Source organism: Ictidomys tridecemlineatus, chromosome 8 (assembly GCF_052094955.1).
Source record: "Ictidomys tridecemlineatus isolate mIctTri1 chromosome 8, mIctTri1.hap1, whole genome shotgun sequence".
Lineage (NCBI taxonomy): Eukaryota > Metazoa > Chordata > Mammalia > Rodentia > Sciuridae > Ictidomys > Ictidomys tridecemlineatus.
Genome location: NC_135484.1, coordinates 145,230,455 through 145,249,686, shown reverse-complemented (window position 1 = coordinate 145,249,686; position 19,232 = coordinate 145,230,455). Strand labels below are relative to the sequence as shown.

General features: G+C 48.2%; 1 protein-coding gene across 11 annotated transcripts in view; it reads right to left on the bottom strand.

Moving 5' to 3' along the window:
- The window catches only part of Phactr1 (phosphatase and actin regulator 1), a 486,260-nt gene that overhangs the window by 81,273 nt on the left and 385,755 nt on the right, over positions 1 to 19,232 (bottom strand). For all 11 annotated transcript variants that reach the window (XM_040282130.2, XM_040282134.2, XM_040282135.2 and 8 more), the window contains one exon: positions 144 to 311. In XM_040282130.2, coding sequence (XP_040138064.1) covers positions 144 to 311 — 168 coding nt within the window. The remainder of the gene's footprint in view (positions 1 to 143; positions 312 to 19,232) is intronic.

Here is a 19,232-nt window from a genome sequence, read left to right as displayed (position 1 = left end):
AGCACTCCTATGAGGTCAGCTTGACCTAAATATCCAGACCTTTGTGCTTAGGTGGCCCAGAGCAGAACCTGACATCCAGCCCCGGCAGAGGCCCCCAGAGTGACCCCGGGGAGGTGCTGCGCTGTGACTGCCCGGGGCATTACCTGGCCCATCCATGATGTCTGAAGCTTGGAGCACCTCGTACGAGCAGGGGTCCCTCGGCATGGGGACTGGCTCCATTTCGGACAGGGCGGGCAGGGACAGCTGGCTGGAGCTGAGGGACGGTCCGTTTTCCAGGGAGTCATCTTCGTTGGATATGGAGAGCTCCCCATCTGCCAGAGAGAAGGCCACAGGGTTAGATGTGTGCTGCCAGGGAAGGGTCACCTCAGAGCCCTTTGAACCATCTTTACCAAGGTCAGTGTCCAAAGCTGACTTCCACTCTTTGGCTTTTCCAACTTTTGTTCATCTTTAGACACAGGCCGTCCGACCCTCAGGACAGCTCCTTCCAACTATCCTCGGCAACTCACCTGCTGTTTCTCCATTTTTCTCATAAGCAATACGATGTTCCGTGTGTTTTTTTAAATGGAAGCAAATTAAAATTAAGTTTTCTTTCTGATCATCTTGTGTGTGTTTGTGGGTGATGCTGGGAATTCAACCCAGGGCCTCACCCATGCTAGGAATATGCTCTACCACAGAGCTGCATCCCCAGCCCTTCTCCTGATTTTTAAAAAGCTGGAAGACCTCAGTGGGCCTCAGAGGTCGAGATACCAGGAATGGGGAGCAAGGGCTTCGTGCCACCCAACAAGCACAGAGTGCATGGTACTCCAGGGTCCCAGGGAGACGCTCATCCCATGTCCTGTTCACCTCTGCCGTGGGGACCTCTAGGTGGAGAAACACTCAGCCAAGCTCTGAGCTCCACCCAACAGGCTGCAGCAGCCCCAGGATGCTGCTAGTGCCAGGGTTCTCCCCATGCCAACCAGCAATCACAACAACTCGGGTCCTGTTTACAACCCAGCATCCCGAGGGGCAGAGGATCAAAGGCTCCATGCGATGGCCACTTGTCAGATCAGAGTCCCCTCAGTGGGATTTCACGTTGGCCCAGGGGGGTCTTAGATCGTGAGACATCAAAGTACAATTAATTTTTAAAGAGGTCTAAAAGCTGTTCCAGTCAGTGTATGAACACCCAGATGCAAGACAAAGTCGTCCTACTCGGACGAGGGGGGCCAGGCCAGCTATCACCTGACCCAACCCGGGAAGAAAGGTGAAATCGAGGTGATTCCAGAGTCAACCCTTTGCTTTTGCTAGGTCCCCCCACAGTTCTGACTTTACACCTCCCTGAGACATGGTGGCCCAGGACCCCCTTAGAACTGGCTCAGTGAAATGTGTGTCCAGCAGGGTAATCTGTAAACCGAAAGGCTTTGGATAGCATCGGACCTCAGGACACTCATTTGGTGTTGGGTCCTGAACCTTCTCTGAACATTAACAAAAGAATAACTGGTGTGCACAAAATCAATCGGAAGCACACAATAGGAAGCCCTGGCACTTGAACACTGGGCTGTTTTCTTTCTTCTTTTCATTCAGCCCCTTTTAGTTTGGTGTCTCCGATGGCAGGAGATGATTTTATAATTGGGATTAACAATACCATCACCAGTGATTAGTAAGAACACAGGAACCGTGCAGAGGCCAAGGCTGATGTGGTGGAAAGCACCCAGCCGAAATGAGAGTCTTCAGATGGGAAGAGGGGTGGGGTGCAGCGGTGATGCCGCATTATGGGATGGCCCCGGGTTCTCTGAACACGCATTTACTTGGCGCGTTCAAGCTGAGGCTGTGGGAAGCAGCTCTGTGTCAGGTTCCCAGTGGTGGGTGGAATAATGACACAGCTGCCATTCGACTCAAGACATCCCGGGGAGACCCCTGTGATTCCTGAGGTTCCGAGTTCAAAGTCCTGGACAGGACGGCCTGGGGGGAGGGGCTCAGTGCCAGCGCCAGGTCTGCTTCCTGAGGACAAGGAGGCAGCGGGATGACCAGCATCCCCTCTAACAGTTGAAACTGCCACAGAAACAACCCTGGGAGGGGACACCACGGAGCTGGCTTCCTTGCACCAGCCTGTGACACTGGCTCTCGTGAAGGCGGCTGGGGGTGAGAAGCTTTGGTGACACTGAGAGGTGACACTGCTCCCTCCTCTCAGGATGTGGTCACTCTTAAAAATATTAGGTTCCTTATGGACTCCAAGGACCTTTGCCAGGTCCCAAAGGCCTAACCTGCTTTGGAGAACAATTGCTCCGGGAATTCCCCTGTCCTGACTGCTGCACGCATGTTTCCATTGAAAAACAGAAATGGGAGGAAAAGAAATCAGGCACCGATCACATCGCCCTAAGAGAAACAGTGTTCTGTGTGTAAGTTTAACGGTTGTAAATCCTACCACGTATCAAATTTGTGTCTTGTTTTCTTTCTTCCCATCTAAGCAGACTTTGCATGATCATCATCTTAATGATCACACTGACGAACATCTGGACATTTACTTAGCTATCTCCATACGACCAGTCACCGAGGGATTTCCAGGGCTTTATGTGATTATGCCAGAAGTGCTGGGAGGACTACCTTCCTGTGTCGAATCTTTTTCTGAAATAAGAATTCTCCTCTTTTAGGATAAATTCGAACAAATCAATTTTAGGTGTACAAATATTCTTTTTTTTTTTTTCTCTTTGTGGTATCAGGAATCAAGACCCAGGGCCTTTCACCTGCTAGGCAAGTGCTCTATTACTGAGCTACATCCCAGCCCTGTGTGTACAAATATTCTAACATCTAGTGATACTATAAATGGATCTTGTGAAATTGTTTCTCTAAAAGATTTCCCAACTGACACAGGTAGCAACAATGTATAGACCGAACATGTATCTTAGCTTTTGGAAATTTTTTCAACATTAACACTAATAACTATAGCTTATCTAACTATCTATCTTTAATCCATCCATCTATCCACCTACATGTCATTCTATGTACATAGACGTAAGACACACACATATCCACACACATAATAAAAAAATTAAAATTATCAAATAGGCACCACAAACTCATTACTGATCTCATTTGTGACCCAGATGGGCAGTGATAAAAGTGAGACCATTTGAATTGGTTGCCTATAACACAAGGAGAGGATACGGCTGCCACTTTCAAGAACTAAATTTTTTTTACTATGACCTTTTCAAACACAGACACAAAAGTACGAACAATAATGTAATGAGCTCCATGTGTCCATCATCATTCTAAGGAATTAGCTGGGATACCTAATGCTTGGTAATTCCAAGCATGATTAACTGGAAGACCATTTAGGCTCTCCAAGTCTGTTTAATATTCATAAGTACTGTTTGTCTATATCTCTACCAGCATTTTAAAATTTGCATTATTAGAAAAATTTCTGTCCCCATCCCCAGGAAGAATCTAACCCTCCTGATTGAGATGGGCTGATAGTTTATTTGTCCCTTTATCCATCTGCTCATTACATCTCATTTTATCGTGGGTAAGACAGTTCACTGAGCTCTGGAAATTATCCTGATGCTTTATATTGCCTATAAAAATTATTTGTGTAATGGTCGAAATGGCACAAAATGACCTGAAATCTGAAGTTTCCTACTAAAATTAGTAAAATGCAAGCAGGAGGAAGGCGGAAGGCAGGAGGCAGGGGTTCTCAAGCTCTGTCAAGCATCAAGTGCCCGCGAGGCTGCTGGAGCCCAGGTTGCTGGATCCCACCCCAGCGTCGCTGACCCAGTGGGTCTAGGCTGGGACCTAAGAATAGGCTCCTTCACCAAGAGCTTGGGGGACGCTGCTGCTGCTGCTGCATTGGCAGGTCGGGGTTCTGGCTGCTGAGACCCACTGTGTTAAGAATTGAGGAGTTGGGAGGCCAGAGACCCTGGGATGGCAATGGTGCCTTGACACAATGAGGTTCAGGGCAAGAATGTGACCCTGTGGCTGGTTGAAGCCTCAGAAAGGACAAGAGAGGAGGAGATTGCGTCATCTAACCAAGAACCACGAACATACAGTTATCACAAAGGACATTCAGGCTGGAGAAAGCAGTCAGGTGAAGTGGGGGGAAAAAGTGTCCAGAGGCAGACGTAACTAACAAGATAGAATCCGATCACAGAGGTGGCCGCCCACTGCATGCAGAAGCCGGTGCATGTGAATGTTGAGAATTTCAAATGCAGGGTGAGGTGTAGGGAGCAGGGGTCTCAGGTGCAGATGGATCCATGGCAGTGCACCAGCCCTGTTCTCCTCTTCCCCTGGGAGGTGACGGGAAGCAAGATGTCAGTAGAGTCAGGTGGACACCAGTCGAGGAGAGGGAGGGGAAGGTGAGAGTGGATGAATTCATTTGATGCACACCTGTTGAGCACACCTGTGGAGCACACCTGTGGAGCACCTGGGTGACAGCATGCATCATATAGGCCAACCCCTGCAGTGACCTTGGCCTCATGAGAATCCATGGAAGAACCGGCATCCACTGGCTGCTTCCAGAGCCCTGGCCTCCACCGCATCCCCCCTCCCACCCTGCCTCTCCTCCCAGAAGGGCAGGCACAGTGCAGACTACGGAGGATGAAACAGACACTCCTCGGGCGACCAGAGGGGACAGGCTGTCACCCAGCAAGGCAGAAATGTAGACCAGAGCAGAGGCAGCCTGACAATGGGAGGAGGTCCTTGTCCTGTGCGGACTGGTTCAGTGTCCTACAAGTACAAGGTAGGCTAAAGTTTTGACTCAGAGACTTGGCTCAGAAGACACTTTTTTAAAAAAAAAAATGTCTCATTTTCTTTAGTAATTGCAGCTTCCTCTACTGGACTCCTCCCCTGGGCCTGTGCTCTGAGGTTTTTTTTTTGTTTTGTTTTGTTTTTTTAATATTTCTTGTTTTGTTGTTGTTTGTTTGCTTGGGGCTTACTAGGGTTTAAATGTTGAATGACCCCCAAAGGTCCATGTCTCTGAGGCTCCGTCCCCAGGGTAGTGCTACTGAGAGGTGCTGTGGCCTAGAGGGAGGTCCTGAGAGGTCATTTGGAGTGTGTCCCCATAAGAGATTTCTCCTCTTTCTCTGCTTGGTGGCTCAGGATGCTTTGCTCTGCCACATGCCACATGCTCCTGCCATTGCCACCCTGCTCACTCAAAGCAGTGGGTCCACCAATCTTGGGCTAGGACTGCCAAAACTCTGAGCAAAAAACCACCTTTTTTTCTTTACAAGTTGATTATCTCATGCATTTTGTTATAGTGACAGGAAATTGACTAACTCAGGCATACTCCCTGGTTTTAGAGTGATTAACTTCAACTTGACTATGATCAACTAAATTTCCTTAAAGCTAGGGCTGGGGTTGTGGCTCAGCAGTAGACACTTGCCTAGCACATGCGAGGCCATGGGTTTGATCCTCAGCACCACATAAAATAAATGTTAAAATAAAGGTATTGTGTACAACCAAAAAAGAAAATTAAAAAAAAAATTCCTTAAAGCTAAAGATTAACTGAAGTTGTTATAGGTGAAAGTCATCTGGAGAATGGGTGATGTGTTCTCTCAGGTTCTCATGGACACTTAAATAATAACAGTTTCTGTTTTCAAAACATTAAAGATGGACCTTTCATTTTGAGAAGGTGCATGTTTTATGGCCCTTTGGACCATAAGATCAAAAAATGTCAATTTATTTTCTGAAAAGCAAAAGTATTTTAAAAAACTTAAGCTCACTGCTGCATCTGATTTCCTAGACTATGAATTATGGTCTATGTAAAAACAATTCGTGGAATAAGAAATCTGTATTTAATAAATAACAGCTGCATGTGAGTATACAGACTTACTTTATTCGCATCTATATATTGAATCATTACTGCAATAAATTTCACAAGGCTCAAAAAACTTAAAAACAAAATTTCAAAACTAGTACAAACACGGGAAAGAGAGTAGAAATAAATGCATATTTATTTCTTCGAGTTGCACAAGAGGGAAGCCAGATGGAGAGTTTGGACTCATAAAACTTTCTGACTTTTAACTTGCAAAGTGGAGTGTTGTTGTTCACTGAAAAGAAAGGGGAGAAAAGCAGCATTGTGTAAAGTTATGAGCTAAACATAGCTCCGAGAAGAACCAACCACTCCGCGAAGGCTGAGCATTTGTTCAGGTAAATAAAAATCCAGCCCCAGGTGCCGCGTGCTAAATGGATAACCCTGCTGGGAATGAGAGCAATGCAAAGGGCATGTCCGTGTGGGTGACGCTGATAACAGGGGACTGTGTTTGAAATAATGTCAAGGACAACAGCAGGAATGGAGGAAAAGAGACGCACACACACACACACACCCACCCACACACACACACGTCGGTGACGATGGCACCAAAGGAGATGTGCGTGCAGGTGGGCAGAGATCGGAAGGGAGTGTGGCCTAGGTAGAGTGAATGGTCATGAACTTTTCCCCCTCTAAAGATGCTCACATTTAGTTTTCAAAAACTTTAAAGAAATTTTCCCTTATTAAGTAATATGATGAAAGCATCAAGGTTTTTGTTACAGGGAAGAGTGCTTTCCCCGCTCCTCTGGCTCCTGGGGGGGAGACAAACCCTGCTCCCTGTTTCCCCCCTGGGGGGAGCTTCCGTCTGTCCTGCAGTCCCCGCCCTGGGCCAGTGTGGACTGGAAACTCATCTTGTCGAGGATTGGGGTAGGACCATCCTCAGGGCCATCCCTGAAATCTTCCAGACCAGTCTTTATCAACAATAGAGGTGAGACCCCACTTTGATCTCCCACTTATTTCTCAAATGGTTCAGAAAACTCAAGAGACAGAACAAGAGGGCTCACAGTGGGCCCCTCAAATCCTCCACAACCTGGAGACTCGGAGAAGAGAACGCTTCCTGAATCTCAGATGAAAAGAAGTGCAAGGAGCCACAGGTGGGCGACAGGAAGACGGGCGTTACACTCTCCTGGGCAGCCTCGGCAAAGAGAGGCGAGCTGGTGAGCACCCTTCTCCAGGCTCAGAGAGACACGAGGGACAGAGAGTGGCAGGTAAGGGCAGCTGCGGAAGCCTGGGTTTCCTCGCCATCACTGACTTAGGACAAGCCACCTAAGTTCTGAGGACTTGGTGTTTGTCCTTTGAAAACAAAAGAACTGCATTAGACATGCCCAACTTCCCTCCAGATGAACATGTTTTCGGCAGGAGGTGCTGGGAGAGAAGGAAAGCAAGCCCCACCCCAACACTTGCAAGTCAGCCTGAAATATAACCGTCGCACCCACACAGCCCAGAAGTTCACCTTTGGGTTATCCTGGGCAGGGGAGGCAGCTCAGGGGCCGGGTGCTTGCTCTGCATGAGCAGGGACCTGGATTCAGTCCCCAGGGTACCCCCGCCCCCACCAACACACATAAATTGAGGTTTTCTTTTTCCTGTCTGATTTACTCTGGACATATTACAGCACTGAGAAGTAAACTGATAGATTACTTGTTTCCTAGAGCTAACTAAGGTTTTATATTTTCATTTTCAAAACCCTGATAAGTAAAGTTTCAGTGTAGATCTATAGGTCTGTATTCTGTACGTAAAATGCCTCAATACACAGCAGAAAGACGGACAGGAAGAAAGGAAAAGAGAAAGAAACATTTTGGAGCATCTTCAATGCCAAGTATTATGTTGGACATTCTATTTATGATTGTGTCACAACTCCTGAAACAGTATTTCATAAATTTGCTCTGTACCAGTCTCTCTCTGTCTATCCATCCACCGTCTCCTTATCATCTCTCCCTATCTACCTACCTAGTATTCATCCATCCACTGATGTCGGTACCCAAATCATCTCCACGTGGAGAGAAAAGTGAACACTGAATACCTAACCGGGCTGCATGGAGTCACACAGCTGAGCTGGTCCATGGTAAGTGTGTGCTTGTGATCTCATTTAAAATGATCTATCTTCACATTCTAATTCCTTAAAGGTGACAAAAGGACAACACAGTCCTTTATAAAGAAGACACGGAACTGTTCCAGGTGAAGTTCAAGTTCTGTTCCCTGTAGTCCTCGTAGCAGAAAATCACCACCAACATCATGAAATCATGGTCACATTCATGCTTCCACTGTCAAGACGACTTCTGTAAAGTGACATGTGACCATTTTAGACGGAAAACATCAGGTCATGTCAGCTGACTGCATTTTTGCTGGCGATGCATAGAATTCACACGTGCTTGGGTCAAGATCCAAGCACATTTTACTTTCCTGCTGGATCACCACGGGCTCCATGAGAGCAAAATAAGGAGGCGAAGCCTCTTGGAGCAGAGCACATAACTCCTTTGCTGAGATAGCGAGGGTATTTGTTATGGCTTTTCCCTTTGCTGAGATAGCGAGGGTATTTGTTATGGCTTTTCCCTGCGGAGGCGGGAGCGACCGCTCACCTGGCTCTCTTCCTGTGGTGGCTTCTCAGACAAGGCTTTGGTCAAAAAGGGCATCTTCTCAGGAGGCGGCTGAGGAGTCGGAGAGTGTTCTGTGGGGATGACCGGCAGGCGGTGGTGGTCTTAATGTGAACAGGGACTCTCAGGGGGCCGTGACACAGAGACTTGGCCTGAACAAAACCCCACCCATTAAGAGGGCAGGGCGATCATTCTGGAACCCACAGAGGCATCCTTTTAGCAAAAAGATGCAGAGTTTTGAAAAAGCTTGTTAATCCCAGTAACCTTTCAAATCAACGCAATTAAAGCCACTAACTCCTCCCATCGTCAGTAAAGTGATGTGCTGAAAATAGTTAACGGAGAAATGAATGATCTGAGAATTTCGTGGATGGATTAAAAGCTTTAAAGCTAAGAAGTGGGCCAGGGCTCCCTGGCATTTGTCACCTTCTGTGAATACGTTTCCTTCCATGTGCCTGGGGTGAGGGAGCTGGCGTAAGAATAAATGAGGTTACAGAGACTTCGTAGAATGTTAAATATTCACACAGCACAGAAAGCCACACGTTCCTAAGAAACACTGCCTGTGGATGAATGTTCCTGGCATTTGATTCTTGAGCATTTTTAAAACATTTGGAAATACTATCTGAAAAAGAAAACATGAACAAACAAAAAATCAGTGATTCTTTGGCACATGTTCTTTCCCAGTGAAGAAAAGACACTGTGTGTGTGTGTGTGTGTGTGTGTGTGTGTGTGTGTGTGATTCAAAGTGTCTGGGTACCACCAGGATTTAAGGCACAGACTGCAAGGTTATCTAGGACCAGGGAACCTGTATTCCAGAATCCACGAGTCAGAGAATCTTCCAGTTTCTCTTATCTCCATCTGCTCTCAGAGGTCTCTGGATTATTCTGAGCAGCACACACACAAGACAAAATTTCCAAGAGCCACCAGGTTCCTTTCAGTCCACTACAGCCATCTTTCTGACTCACAGAATCCTTTTGAACCATCTACCAAAATGTGTTTCAATCTCAGGATGCGATGGACTCTGTGACATTCTGTGAAGGCAATTTCTTCCGAGGGATGGGACTGGACGTGTTTTTGTGCTCCGAGAATCAACTACTCTGCTTTGTTATTATTGCTATTGTTCTGGCTTTAATACCTTCTTTTGATTTTAATAGGCATTTCTTTCTTTTTCAGAGGCCTTTCCCAGAAATATTAACTACGTGAGCGGTAATGACTTCCTATCACAGAAGTGGCAAAGACATTGACCTTGGGTAGCTCGTCTGGGCTGAACTCTCCTGCAGCTCTTTCCTGCTGGATTTATTGGTCTTTGCAGCACATGGTCAACAAACCCCTGCTCAAAGACGCTTATGTGGGCTGCTTCTCTGACTTGGAGCCTGCTGGGGATCTGTTGATGACACGGAGTCACACTGTGGCGACACACAGAAGCAACCTGGGGACCAATGCTTCCCCAGCAATCTTTACTCCGGGGCACTGGTTCAAACCATAGCCACCATGATGAACTGTGATGACGGCTCTATTTCCAAATCATGACTGACTTCAAGGTTTGAAGCTGAACAAGGAGACCACCTTGCTCTTCCTGGGCATCTGGAATATCAAAGATGCAACGGGACAGGGACTGAATATCCAATGAACGGGACGTCACGGCTTCTCTCCTGTGCTACGACAGTCTGCACCTCGGAGTCACATGGTCACTGTGCCAAGGACCTTTCATCGTGAACAGGGTAGCCCAGCTGAGACGGGATTCCAAGACTGTCACAGTTCCTTAATGGCTATGGTTGGGGGAGGGAAGGATTGGCCATTTCCAAATTTAAAAAGCAGCTGTTTCTCTAGCTGAGTTCTCAAACAGGTCACCCCTGGCCACACATGGTGGTTACTCCAGCAGATAAAGTTTACAATGAGTTGTGTTCAGTCAGACTGGCCCCACTTCAAATGCTCCACAACTGCAGTGGCTAGTGGCTCCTCTGTGGGCCAGCAACGTGGCAGGACGTTTCTGTAACTGCCGAGGGTTCTCTAACTGTAGAACTGAAAATCACAACATTGGGTCCAAGGCGTGTGCAAAAGCAAGTCCATTTTGCCACAGAGAAGGCTGCTCATGGGCCCCGCCACAGCGAATGGCCTGCTCCACGGAGAGGGTCTCCCACAGAGAAACCACAGTGTGGACGCCTGCAGCCCTGGGACAGAGACCTGCTCCCGGATGCATGTGCATAGGGTGACTCCTGAGCCACACAAAGCTGCACAGGAGGATGTGGCCTTTGGAAATGTCCCATGGGTGGAACCTCACCCCCTGCAGGTGGATTTGGGTGGGATGAAGAGGAAGGGGAGCTACGGTCAAGACAGGGCCCACCTCTCCAGGAGACCAGAGCTAACCACTACGGGGCACTTGCTCCAGGCAGGCGATGGCCTCAGAGGCCAATGGATTGTGTCCCAATCCTCCAACGGCCCTAGGAGAGGACGAGCAAGGGCCTGAGTGGAGTGGAAGAGCTCATGGCTCCGTGCTCCCAGAGACACAGGACCACCACTGCAGGCGGCAGAGTGCAGGCTGGGGGCCAGGAAACACAGGGGTAGTTAGAAACCCACATGGCCTTGCTGGGAGCGTCTGGGATCCTGCATTTCTATCCAATCAGAAAGCAGAATCCAGAGAGATGAACAGACGTCCTGGGCCTTCTATAGGAGGAAAGGAGAGCGGGGACCAGAAGCCCAGGCTCAGGGCTCCTCGCCAGCCGCGCTGCTGAATGCACATTTAGGTGGTGAAGGCTGGATGCCCCAGGGACTGGTCCCCTCTCTGTGACCCTAGGGAAACACAGGAAGCCGCTTTGGGCAGCTCCCCTTTCACTGACTGAGAGCCTTCCAAAGTCTGGCTGGCCCTCTCATCAGGCCAGGGTAGGTCAGGGACTATGGAGGGACAGAGCATCAGATGGCGGGGGACTTGTGGGTGACAGAGATGCCGGATGTGCCCAAGGACCCTGAGAGCTGCTACCTGGTGTGGGTCCTCTCTGGAAGGCCCACCCTGGGGGCACCCTCTCCAACTGCCTGCCTGGATCCCTCCTGTGCACTCAGGCAGGACAGGGTCCTGCTCCCTGGTTTTGACACGTTTCCATGGCACGTGGCATATTAAGTGTGGAAACGTGTCAAAATCAGGGAGCAACTATCCATCCAGCGGATCTCTCCCATCTCTATTCTCCACAGAGGTCACCAACGCAGGCTTGAGCCTGCTGGGGTGCCCTTGTTCACCTGGGGTCCCAGGGTGTGTAGGCATTTAAAATCTTTGGGTTTACATGAGAATAATTCTGAAGAGCCTCTAGGGCAAGCTTTCCTTGCTCTTTGAAGGAGACACCAAAAAGAGAATCCTCTTGTTCCTCTGGAGACTGTGGCATGCACATGTGATGGCAGAATTATGGCATCCACATTGTTACCTTGGGGATTTGCAGCCTGAGGATGGCGTCCCTGAACTATGTTAACCAATCCTGGTGCTACGCCACCATCAGACTTTTATTATTATTATATTTTATTTTCAGTTTTTTTCAAATTGAAGATCAGGCTTCTGTTCAGGTACCTTGTGTGGTTCACACACCCAATTTCACAGCATTTGCTAAAGGAGTTTACAGGTTCTGAGAATGGCAAGTTAAATGTCTTAAAAATTATATTTGGTAACAAATTTCTCTGACTTTATGAATTTTTAGAGCTTTTTCCCACTATTGGGGTTTTTTCACATATGTTTTAAAAATTGGAATTATGAAAATGTTCAAACACACTCGTAAGTGGAGAGAAATGCTGTGGATCACTCACAATGATCATCAGACTTAATAATCGTCAGGGCATCAGACACACTTGCCCGAATTCTTTCTTCTTCTTCATAGAAATGTCACAGCACCTCCCAGAGAGCCTGTCGTTTTATTCCTGTGTACTATAATACACGTCTTCGAAAAATATTTTCTTATGCAACCATGATATCGCCACAAAAAACTAACAATAATTCCTTATTCCGCGTTCAAGGCATAATCGTATTTCCTGAAAATCGTGTTGCCTTTGAAATGTCTTTTTGTTCAGAGAATATGGTATCCTCCTGGTGCTTGTCAGAGCTCCTGAGTGGCCTTAATATTTATGGATACTATTGGTCCTCGTCCAGGGCTGGCCCCGGAGATGTCACCTCCCGTGACCCCTCTGCAGTTCTTGCCAGGGGAAGAAGTTAGCTCTGGAAGCTTCAGTGCATTGCTCTTCCACCCTGGGGGGCAGGGGCTGGGCGGGTGACAGTGCCGCTCCCCATTCTGTCCCCTGGGAAAGCTCCTGGGGTCTGCTGGCTCCGCTGTTACTGATGAGGATGGAGGGCTCAGGCAGAACCGGCACGTTCCAAATGTTTGCTGGGACTCAGGCACACGCTGTGCCTCCTCAGGTGTTCTTCATTAAAAAGAAACGTGAACTATCACAGCTAGAGGGTCTCAGGCGTTTCTGTCCACGGTTGGCTGATTCCATGGCGCTCTGCCCCCCCCCCATTTAATCCTAGGCAAGTCATTCATTCATTCCGTCAGGCAATAAATTTTAAGGGAGCATCAACAAACTCGGCATTGTTGAAGCCTTTGGGACACTTTAGGGAACACTGCTGGCTTTGAGGACATTCCTAGTTGGCTTCTTGTTTCAGCCTCTCCGAGCTCACTGTGTTGCTGTGGTCTGCAGAGGAGCATCTTACGCCCCGATGACAGGAAACCACTCAGGATGACATCACAGGGCATAAAGACAACAGAAAGGGCACTTCCTGTTCCTGAGCCTCTCCCACACACTGAGGGTGGGGACCATTTCTCCACCCTGTCAGCAGACAGACAGCCTCCTCACTTGGCTTCCAGAACCCTGCACCTCCACCACTCTGACCTGCTTCCTGTTCCTTCGGCCACTTCTCAGGCTGTGAGGGTTTTTCTCACTTCCAGATTACTTTCTCTTTTTTACTCTCCACACATTAAATGTCAGGGTCCACGGATTTTCTATCAGGGCCACGTTTTCCCCTCACTCCACCTTCCACCTGAGAAATAGCATCAATTGACACAACCTCACGCCACATCATCTCCAGCGCTGATCTCCCTCTGGAGCCTCACACCTGTCTGAAGAGCAGTCTCACAGAGACATCTGAATCGCTCCAGGTCAACGGGGCCAAATCGTCACACCATTTTGTGATCTAAAGGCTCTTCTCTTGGGTTCCCAGCTTAGAGAATGGCCCCTGTATTTTCCCACCTGGTCACCCAAGCACACATCTAGGTATCAGCCCTGCTAATTTCCTTCACTCCCCGAAATCTGAGCTGTCACAGGTCCCGTTTGGCCTCATGCTCATAAATTTCCCATCTATCCTCTCTGCGAGCCTGGTACCCCGATTCCTGTCACCCACCACCACATCATTGGTGTTCCTGCAATGGCCGGCCAACTAGTCTCCCTGGATGGTGCCTGAGACTCCCTCCAAGTCCCTCTCCCTGTAGCCAGGGGAGGCTGCAAATATGATCATGTAGAAGACCCTCCCACAGCTCCTCTCTGTTCTCAGGATTAAGAGTAAACTGTGAGCAGTTTCCAGCCTGCACCACCTGCACCCATTCGCACCTTGGTGCCTCCAAGGACTGTGCTAGTCCTGTAGGACTCCCCTTACCCATCCCATCCCATCCCATCCCATCCCATTCCATCCCTCTAGGTAAATTCTTACTCATCCTTCAGATTTCCTCTAAGGCACTGCTCCTTCCAATCTGCCTTGCCTAAGTCCCCGAGCCCAGGTGAGTGACAATTCCAAGTGCCACTTGAAAGTCCCCGAGCCTGGGTGAATGACACTTCCAAGTGCCACCTGAAAGTCCTATACCATCATAATTGTCAAGCCACCTCTGCCCAGGACTACAAGTGACACCTTCTTATTCTTCCTGCTATGATATTTCTCGTCTCAGAATAGTACCTGCAACATAACAGGTGCTTAGTCAAAACACAATCAGGGAGTAAGTTTCCTGGACGCTGCTTCTCGTGCTGTGGTCTTGACAGCATGGGTTCTCCTGGCTGGGACAGTGCTTTTCTGATGCTTAAGAGAATATGTATTGTGATCTCTTTCTGTTCTCTTGATTGTTTAAACCACTTGCCGTCTGTCTTCTTTACATTTTTAAAAGCAGATTTTGTTTCAAAACCCTAAATAAACAAGTCTAAGTCTTCGGTGCCGAGGGCAACACGGACGATTACGTGTTGCGGGCGCTGAGGGCGAACACTCTCCCCTTCCACACAGTTCCAATGAACCACAGCTTCCCCTAGGTGCCATTTCCAGGGGAGACATCCCAACAGCTCAAGATGTGACCAACCACAGAGCCTGGTAAGGGCTGTCAAAAGCATTTCCCATTAAACCGGCAGATTTCAAATGTCGACGCACCTGGGATCCCAGGTCAACAAGGGGCTCTGGGAAGGCTCATGCCCGCACTTGTCTCCTCTAATAGAGGGAGGAGTTTTTACTTCTGTTTTCAAAAACTGATGACCTTTTCATTTAAATATCAAGCTTTTTCCTCTTGAATGGCAGAGCAGGGGAAATGGAAGAGAGTTGTCCATTTCCTGGAGCGTCTGTTTGCGTTCATAATTAAAAATAACACCTTCTAAAAGGTTGCGCTCACCTGATGAAGGAGAAAAGCACACCTGGGTGCACTTTATCACTGCTGTGAAGTGTTCTCCCTCATGGCAGCAGGTGCTGGGAGACAGCGGCTCAGGCACTGTTCTCTCCTGTAGCGGGCTAGTCTTCCGGACCCCCTTTCCCTCCACGTGGGACTGTCTCTCCCCCTAGGTCCAGGGAGGCTGCAGTAGCCCCAGCCTATCGCTGCAGGCTGCCATGAGAGGGGCACTGACCTGTCTGCCCACGTCAGGCCACTCGTGGTGGAGGGCGCCTCCCCCTGCTCACAGGAAACACAGTCATGTGGCCTCAATACACCTTGACTCTAAGAAGCAAAGGACACCGTGGTGGGACTGAGGTTTCACAGGGACATCCAGTGATGCAGAGCCAAGCACAGTTGTCACTGTTACCCTTCAAGTTCACACCTAAGTTCAAGTTCAACTTACATAGGTTTATCTGTGAGGATCATTAAACCACCAGTTGCAGTACTCATGCAGGACCTCCTACTACCCATAAGCAAAGCTTTCCTCTGCCCCTCTAAATTCCTCCCAGGGCTTTAAGAGTCATGCTGGTTGGTTGTGACACAGGTAAGTCAGTCACCTCTGTAGGCTTCCCTTGTTGTGACATTGCAATGACAACAGCACTGGGGCCAGGTGAATTCTTAGGTCCTTGCTAAGTAGGAGAAATAGCACAGCTATTATACTAATTGCCTGACAGTACGGTTTGGGTCTGTATTTCCCTCATAACACTTAAGGACACTATCTGATGCATTTGGCATCCATAGGCATAGATATGCACCTAATATAATGTTGTCTGTTTAAATAAAGTTTCATGGACCATGAAACTGAACAAATACAGAGGACTTGTGCTCGGGATTTTGGCAGTGCAGGTGATTAAACGATTCACGTGAATGTGCAGAAGTGCCCCTGTCTGCATGTGCTGCTCTTTCTGTCCTCACTTACTGGGCACCCACCAGGCCCTAGACACTGCTGGAAGTGCTTGGGCTACATCAAGTGAGTAAGCCAAGGACCCCACCCTACCTGGTGCAGCTTACTGTCAGGAGAGAGAGAGAGGGGGGGGAGGGAGAGAGAGAAGAAAACACTGAACTGATAGCTAAGCCATCACAAAGCATGTGAGAAAGTGATAAGAAGAAAAAAAACAGGTGAACAGGAAGGGAACTAGAACTTAGGGAAAGGGACGACAATTTAGGGTCAGCTCCATTTGAGAAGGTGACACCTTCCAAGTCTTTCAGGACAAGACTTGAAGGAGGAGCTAGCCACTGCATAGCTGGGGGAAGAGAGTTCTAGAAGAGGGAGTGGCCCATGCAGCCCCCTGGGCCAGAAGCAGGGCTGGAGTGAAGTCAAGGAGCGGCAGTGAGGAGGAAGTTCGCAGGGGGCTGAAGAAGAAGTCAGGGGGTGGAGGGCAGATGGTGTAGGGCTTTGCAGGCTGTGTAGGAGCCTGGAAGTTCTCCGAGGGAGGGCAGGAGCCAGGCAGGCTCTGGGCAGCAGGTGCCCTGCTCTGATTCACAGAGAACCCAGAGAGGGGCAAGTGCAATGCAGAGGACTCAATTCTACTCACACATAACGAGTTGATCTAACGAATGGGAGGGCTTGGGAATTAGGTGACAGGTTCTTTGATAGTAACAGTGGGACCGAGTTTAAGAATTTCGGCTGCCCTGCCTTTATTTCCAGCCACTCAGTGATTTCCTCTGAGTCTCTTCAAAAACTATCACCTCCTCTGAGATTCCCTGCACGGCTGTCCTGGCCTACAACCTCCTCCACCAACTTGGGCTCCACATTCTGCTGCTTGGTTTCCCTGAGATCACTAAAGGCTCTTTGAGAATACATAATGTCATGCCATTTCCCATTCCCTGCAGTACAGTGTAGACTCTGAGAAGGTAAGGGATTCATTTATTTCAACTCCGCAGGCGGCTTCCTGGCACAAGAGGGACTGATGAGTTGAATGAATGAATGGATGAATGTATGTTCTGGGAGTCTAGGAAAACTTCATTTAATTAAACTTTTGTTTAGTTTGCATGAATCCAGTTCTAATTTAAACAAATAGGCCATGCAATCGGGGAATAAATAAAACAACTGTCAAGTCATAAATTATTTCCCACCACTGCTTGGCTTAACATTTTTACCATTTAGAGAGTGAATGGTTCACATGAATGTTTACACGGCATTCTTCATAAAACTGCAAGCGCCACATTGAAGAATATTTGGAAAATGGTAGAAAAAGAACTTAACCGTTTTACATCCTCACTACCACTGCAACTAATAAAATTCTAACATTCCCCCAATATGTTGTCTTCAAACTTCACTGCATTCTTACATGGTTTAGATACATTCTAGAGATCCAACAAATTACTCTGGTTTTTAAACTTTTATCTAAAGCTCTTCTGTATTCGAAGATTATGTGATTCTACATGAAAACCAATAAAAAAATACAAGTCATTCAATGACTATGCTTTTTACTTCAGAGCCTATTAAATAAGGAATTTCTGGAGACATTTGAATTTTTTTCTTCTAGATCCAAGTTCTCATTTTCCTTGATCTGAATTCATCGAATATTTGGGATTTCAACAATACAAAGAAATACAAAGAGTGACAACCCTTTATCCATTGGAGTCCACTCTTGCCAACCACTGGGACTTGCAGATCACTACAGGAGCCTTCTTTTGGACTTTCTTGAATGAGTGGGGTGTTATTAAGAAAAATAAAAAACGCAAAGCAGGTTGGAAAAGAAAATCTTTCCTGCTAAATAAAGAGAATAAACTGTTCTCTGCCACAGTAGCACTAACATACACCCCCACAAGGGTATGCACAGTATAAGGCAGAGGCCAGACCCAGAGGGCTGTGTCCTGGCCACGGGCTGACCCTGCAGCTACCCGGCAGCAGGCAGTGGTCAGGGTCTGTGGACCTCTGATGGAAACGGCCTTGTGCCAGGTAACCAGCTCAAGTGCTGCAGGCTGACAGCAGGAGGCACTGCCAGTGAAGTTAGGGACGACCAGCCAGGCCACCGGTAAGGGCTGCCCCCTGTCTATGAAATTCCCCTTTGAGACTAACCACCTGCAAAGCACAGGGAAATTCCTCTGCCGCCTGCCGCCCATCGGATTGTGGCAATGAGATCTTATTTCCTTTACCCACCAGAACTTCAGATACGGCGAGGGGAAGGATGTTGCAGAGAGGAGGGAAGGCACGGGAGGAAAATGGCTCATGTGGAGGCCAAGAGGGAGGCCGGGAGGTGCAGGGGAGCTGAAGGAGGCTGCTGAAGGCGGAGGCAGGGTCCTCACTGACAGACCCCTAACACCATTTCCAGGGTAGGTCTTTTTACCTCGAGACAAAAGAGGGCAGTGATGTCCACCCTTCCTAATATTGATTTCTTGGGCCTGTTGATAAGATCACCTAAGGTGAGGCGCCCTTTTCAACTGTGTGAAAAATATAAAGGATGATGATGACGACAATGAGACTAATAATAGTGATGGCAGGTCAACATTTCTTGAGAACGGGTCTTGAAGGTGGCAGGGATCGTCTCATGTAATCCTCATCACCACAATATGATCCCCACTTTGAGATAAAGAAGCAGAAGCACAGAGAAGCAAACTGACTAAAATTGCACAGCTACTTGGTAAGACTGGACTGGAACCCTAGCAGTCAGATTCCCAGGCTTGGGCTCCTTACCTGACAATGTCACAGAGTAAGGTAAGGAGATTAAGCTCCACAGTGCAAACACAACCTGTGGAGTCTTGATTTTAGTCCTTCTCTTCCTCTCCTTTTCCATCGTCCAGACTGTAAATCTTTTTGAAGAGTCTGATTCCTGTCCAACATTATTCGTAGTTGGGGGATCCAGCTGTGACCCTCTGAGACCCTGCTCCCCTGCGGCTTAAGGGCTAGTGCAGAAAGTCACTCAACAAACAGAAATGGGCTGACAGGCTAAGTGCTAAGATAAAAATAAAACAGGAAGCTGCAGTGCCGGGTGACAGAGGGGGACAGACTGGTCCTTTCCTCCAGAGCCACTAAGGGAGCACAGGTCGGGGGCCAGCTCTGTGCCTGCTGATGGAGAAACGCAGAGCAAGGCACCTGTCACCCTCAGGGATCTGACTGCTGGTGTGGCCTTGGTAAGTCCCAGCCACCCCAGCCCTCGAATCCTTTCCTTACCAACGGTGGCTTTGACTCCAACAACCTGGGATTTCCTTGGTTAAGTCGGGAAGCCTCCTGGGAGATACTCACCTGAACCCAGTTATTAGATGCAATGAAAA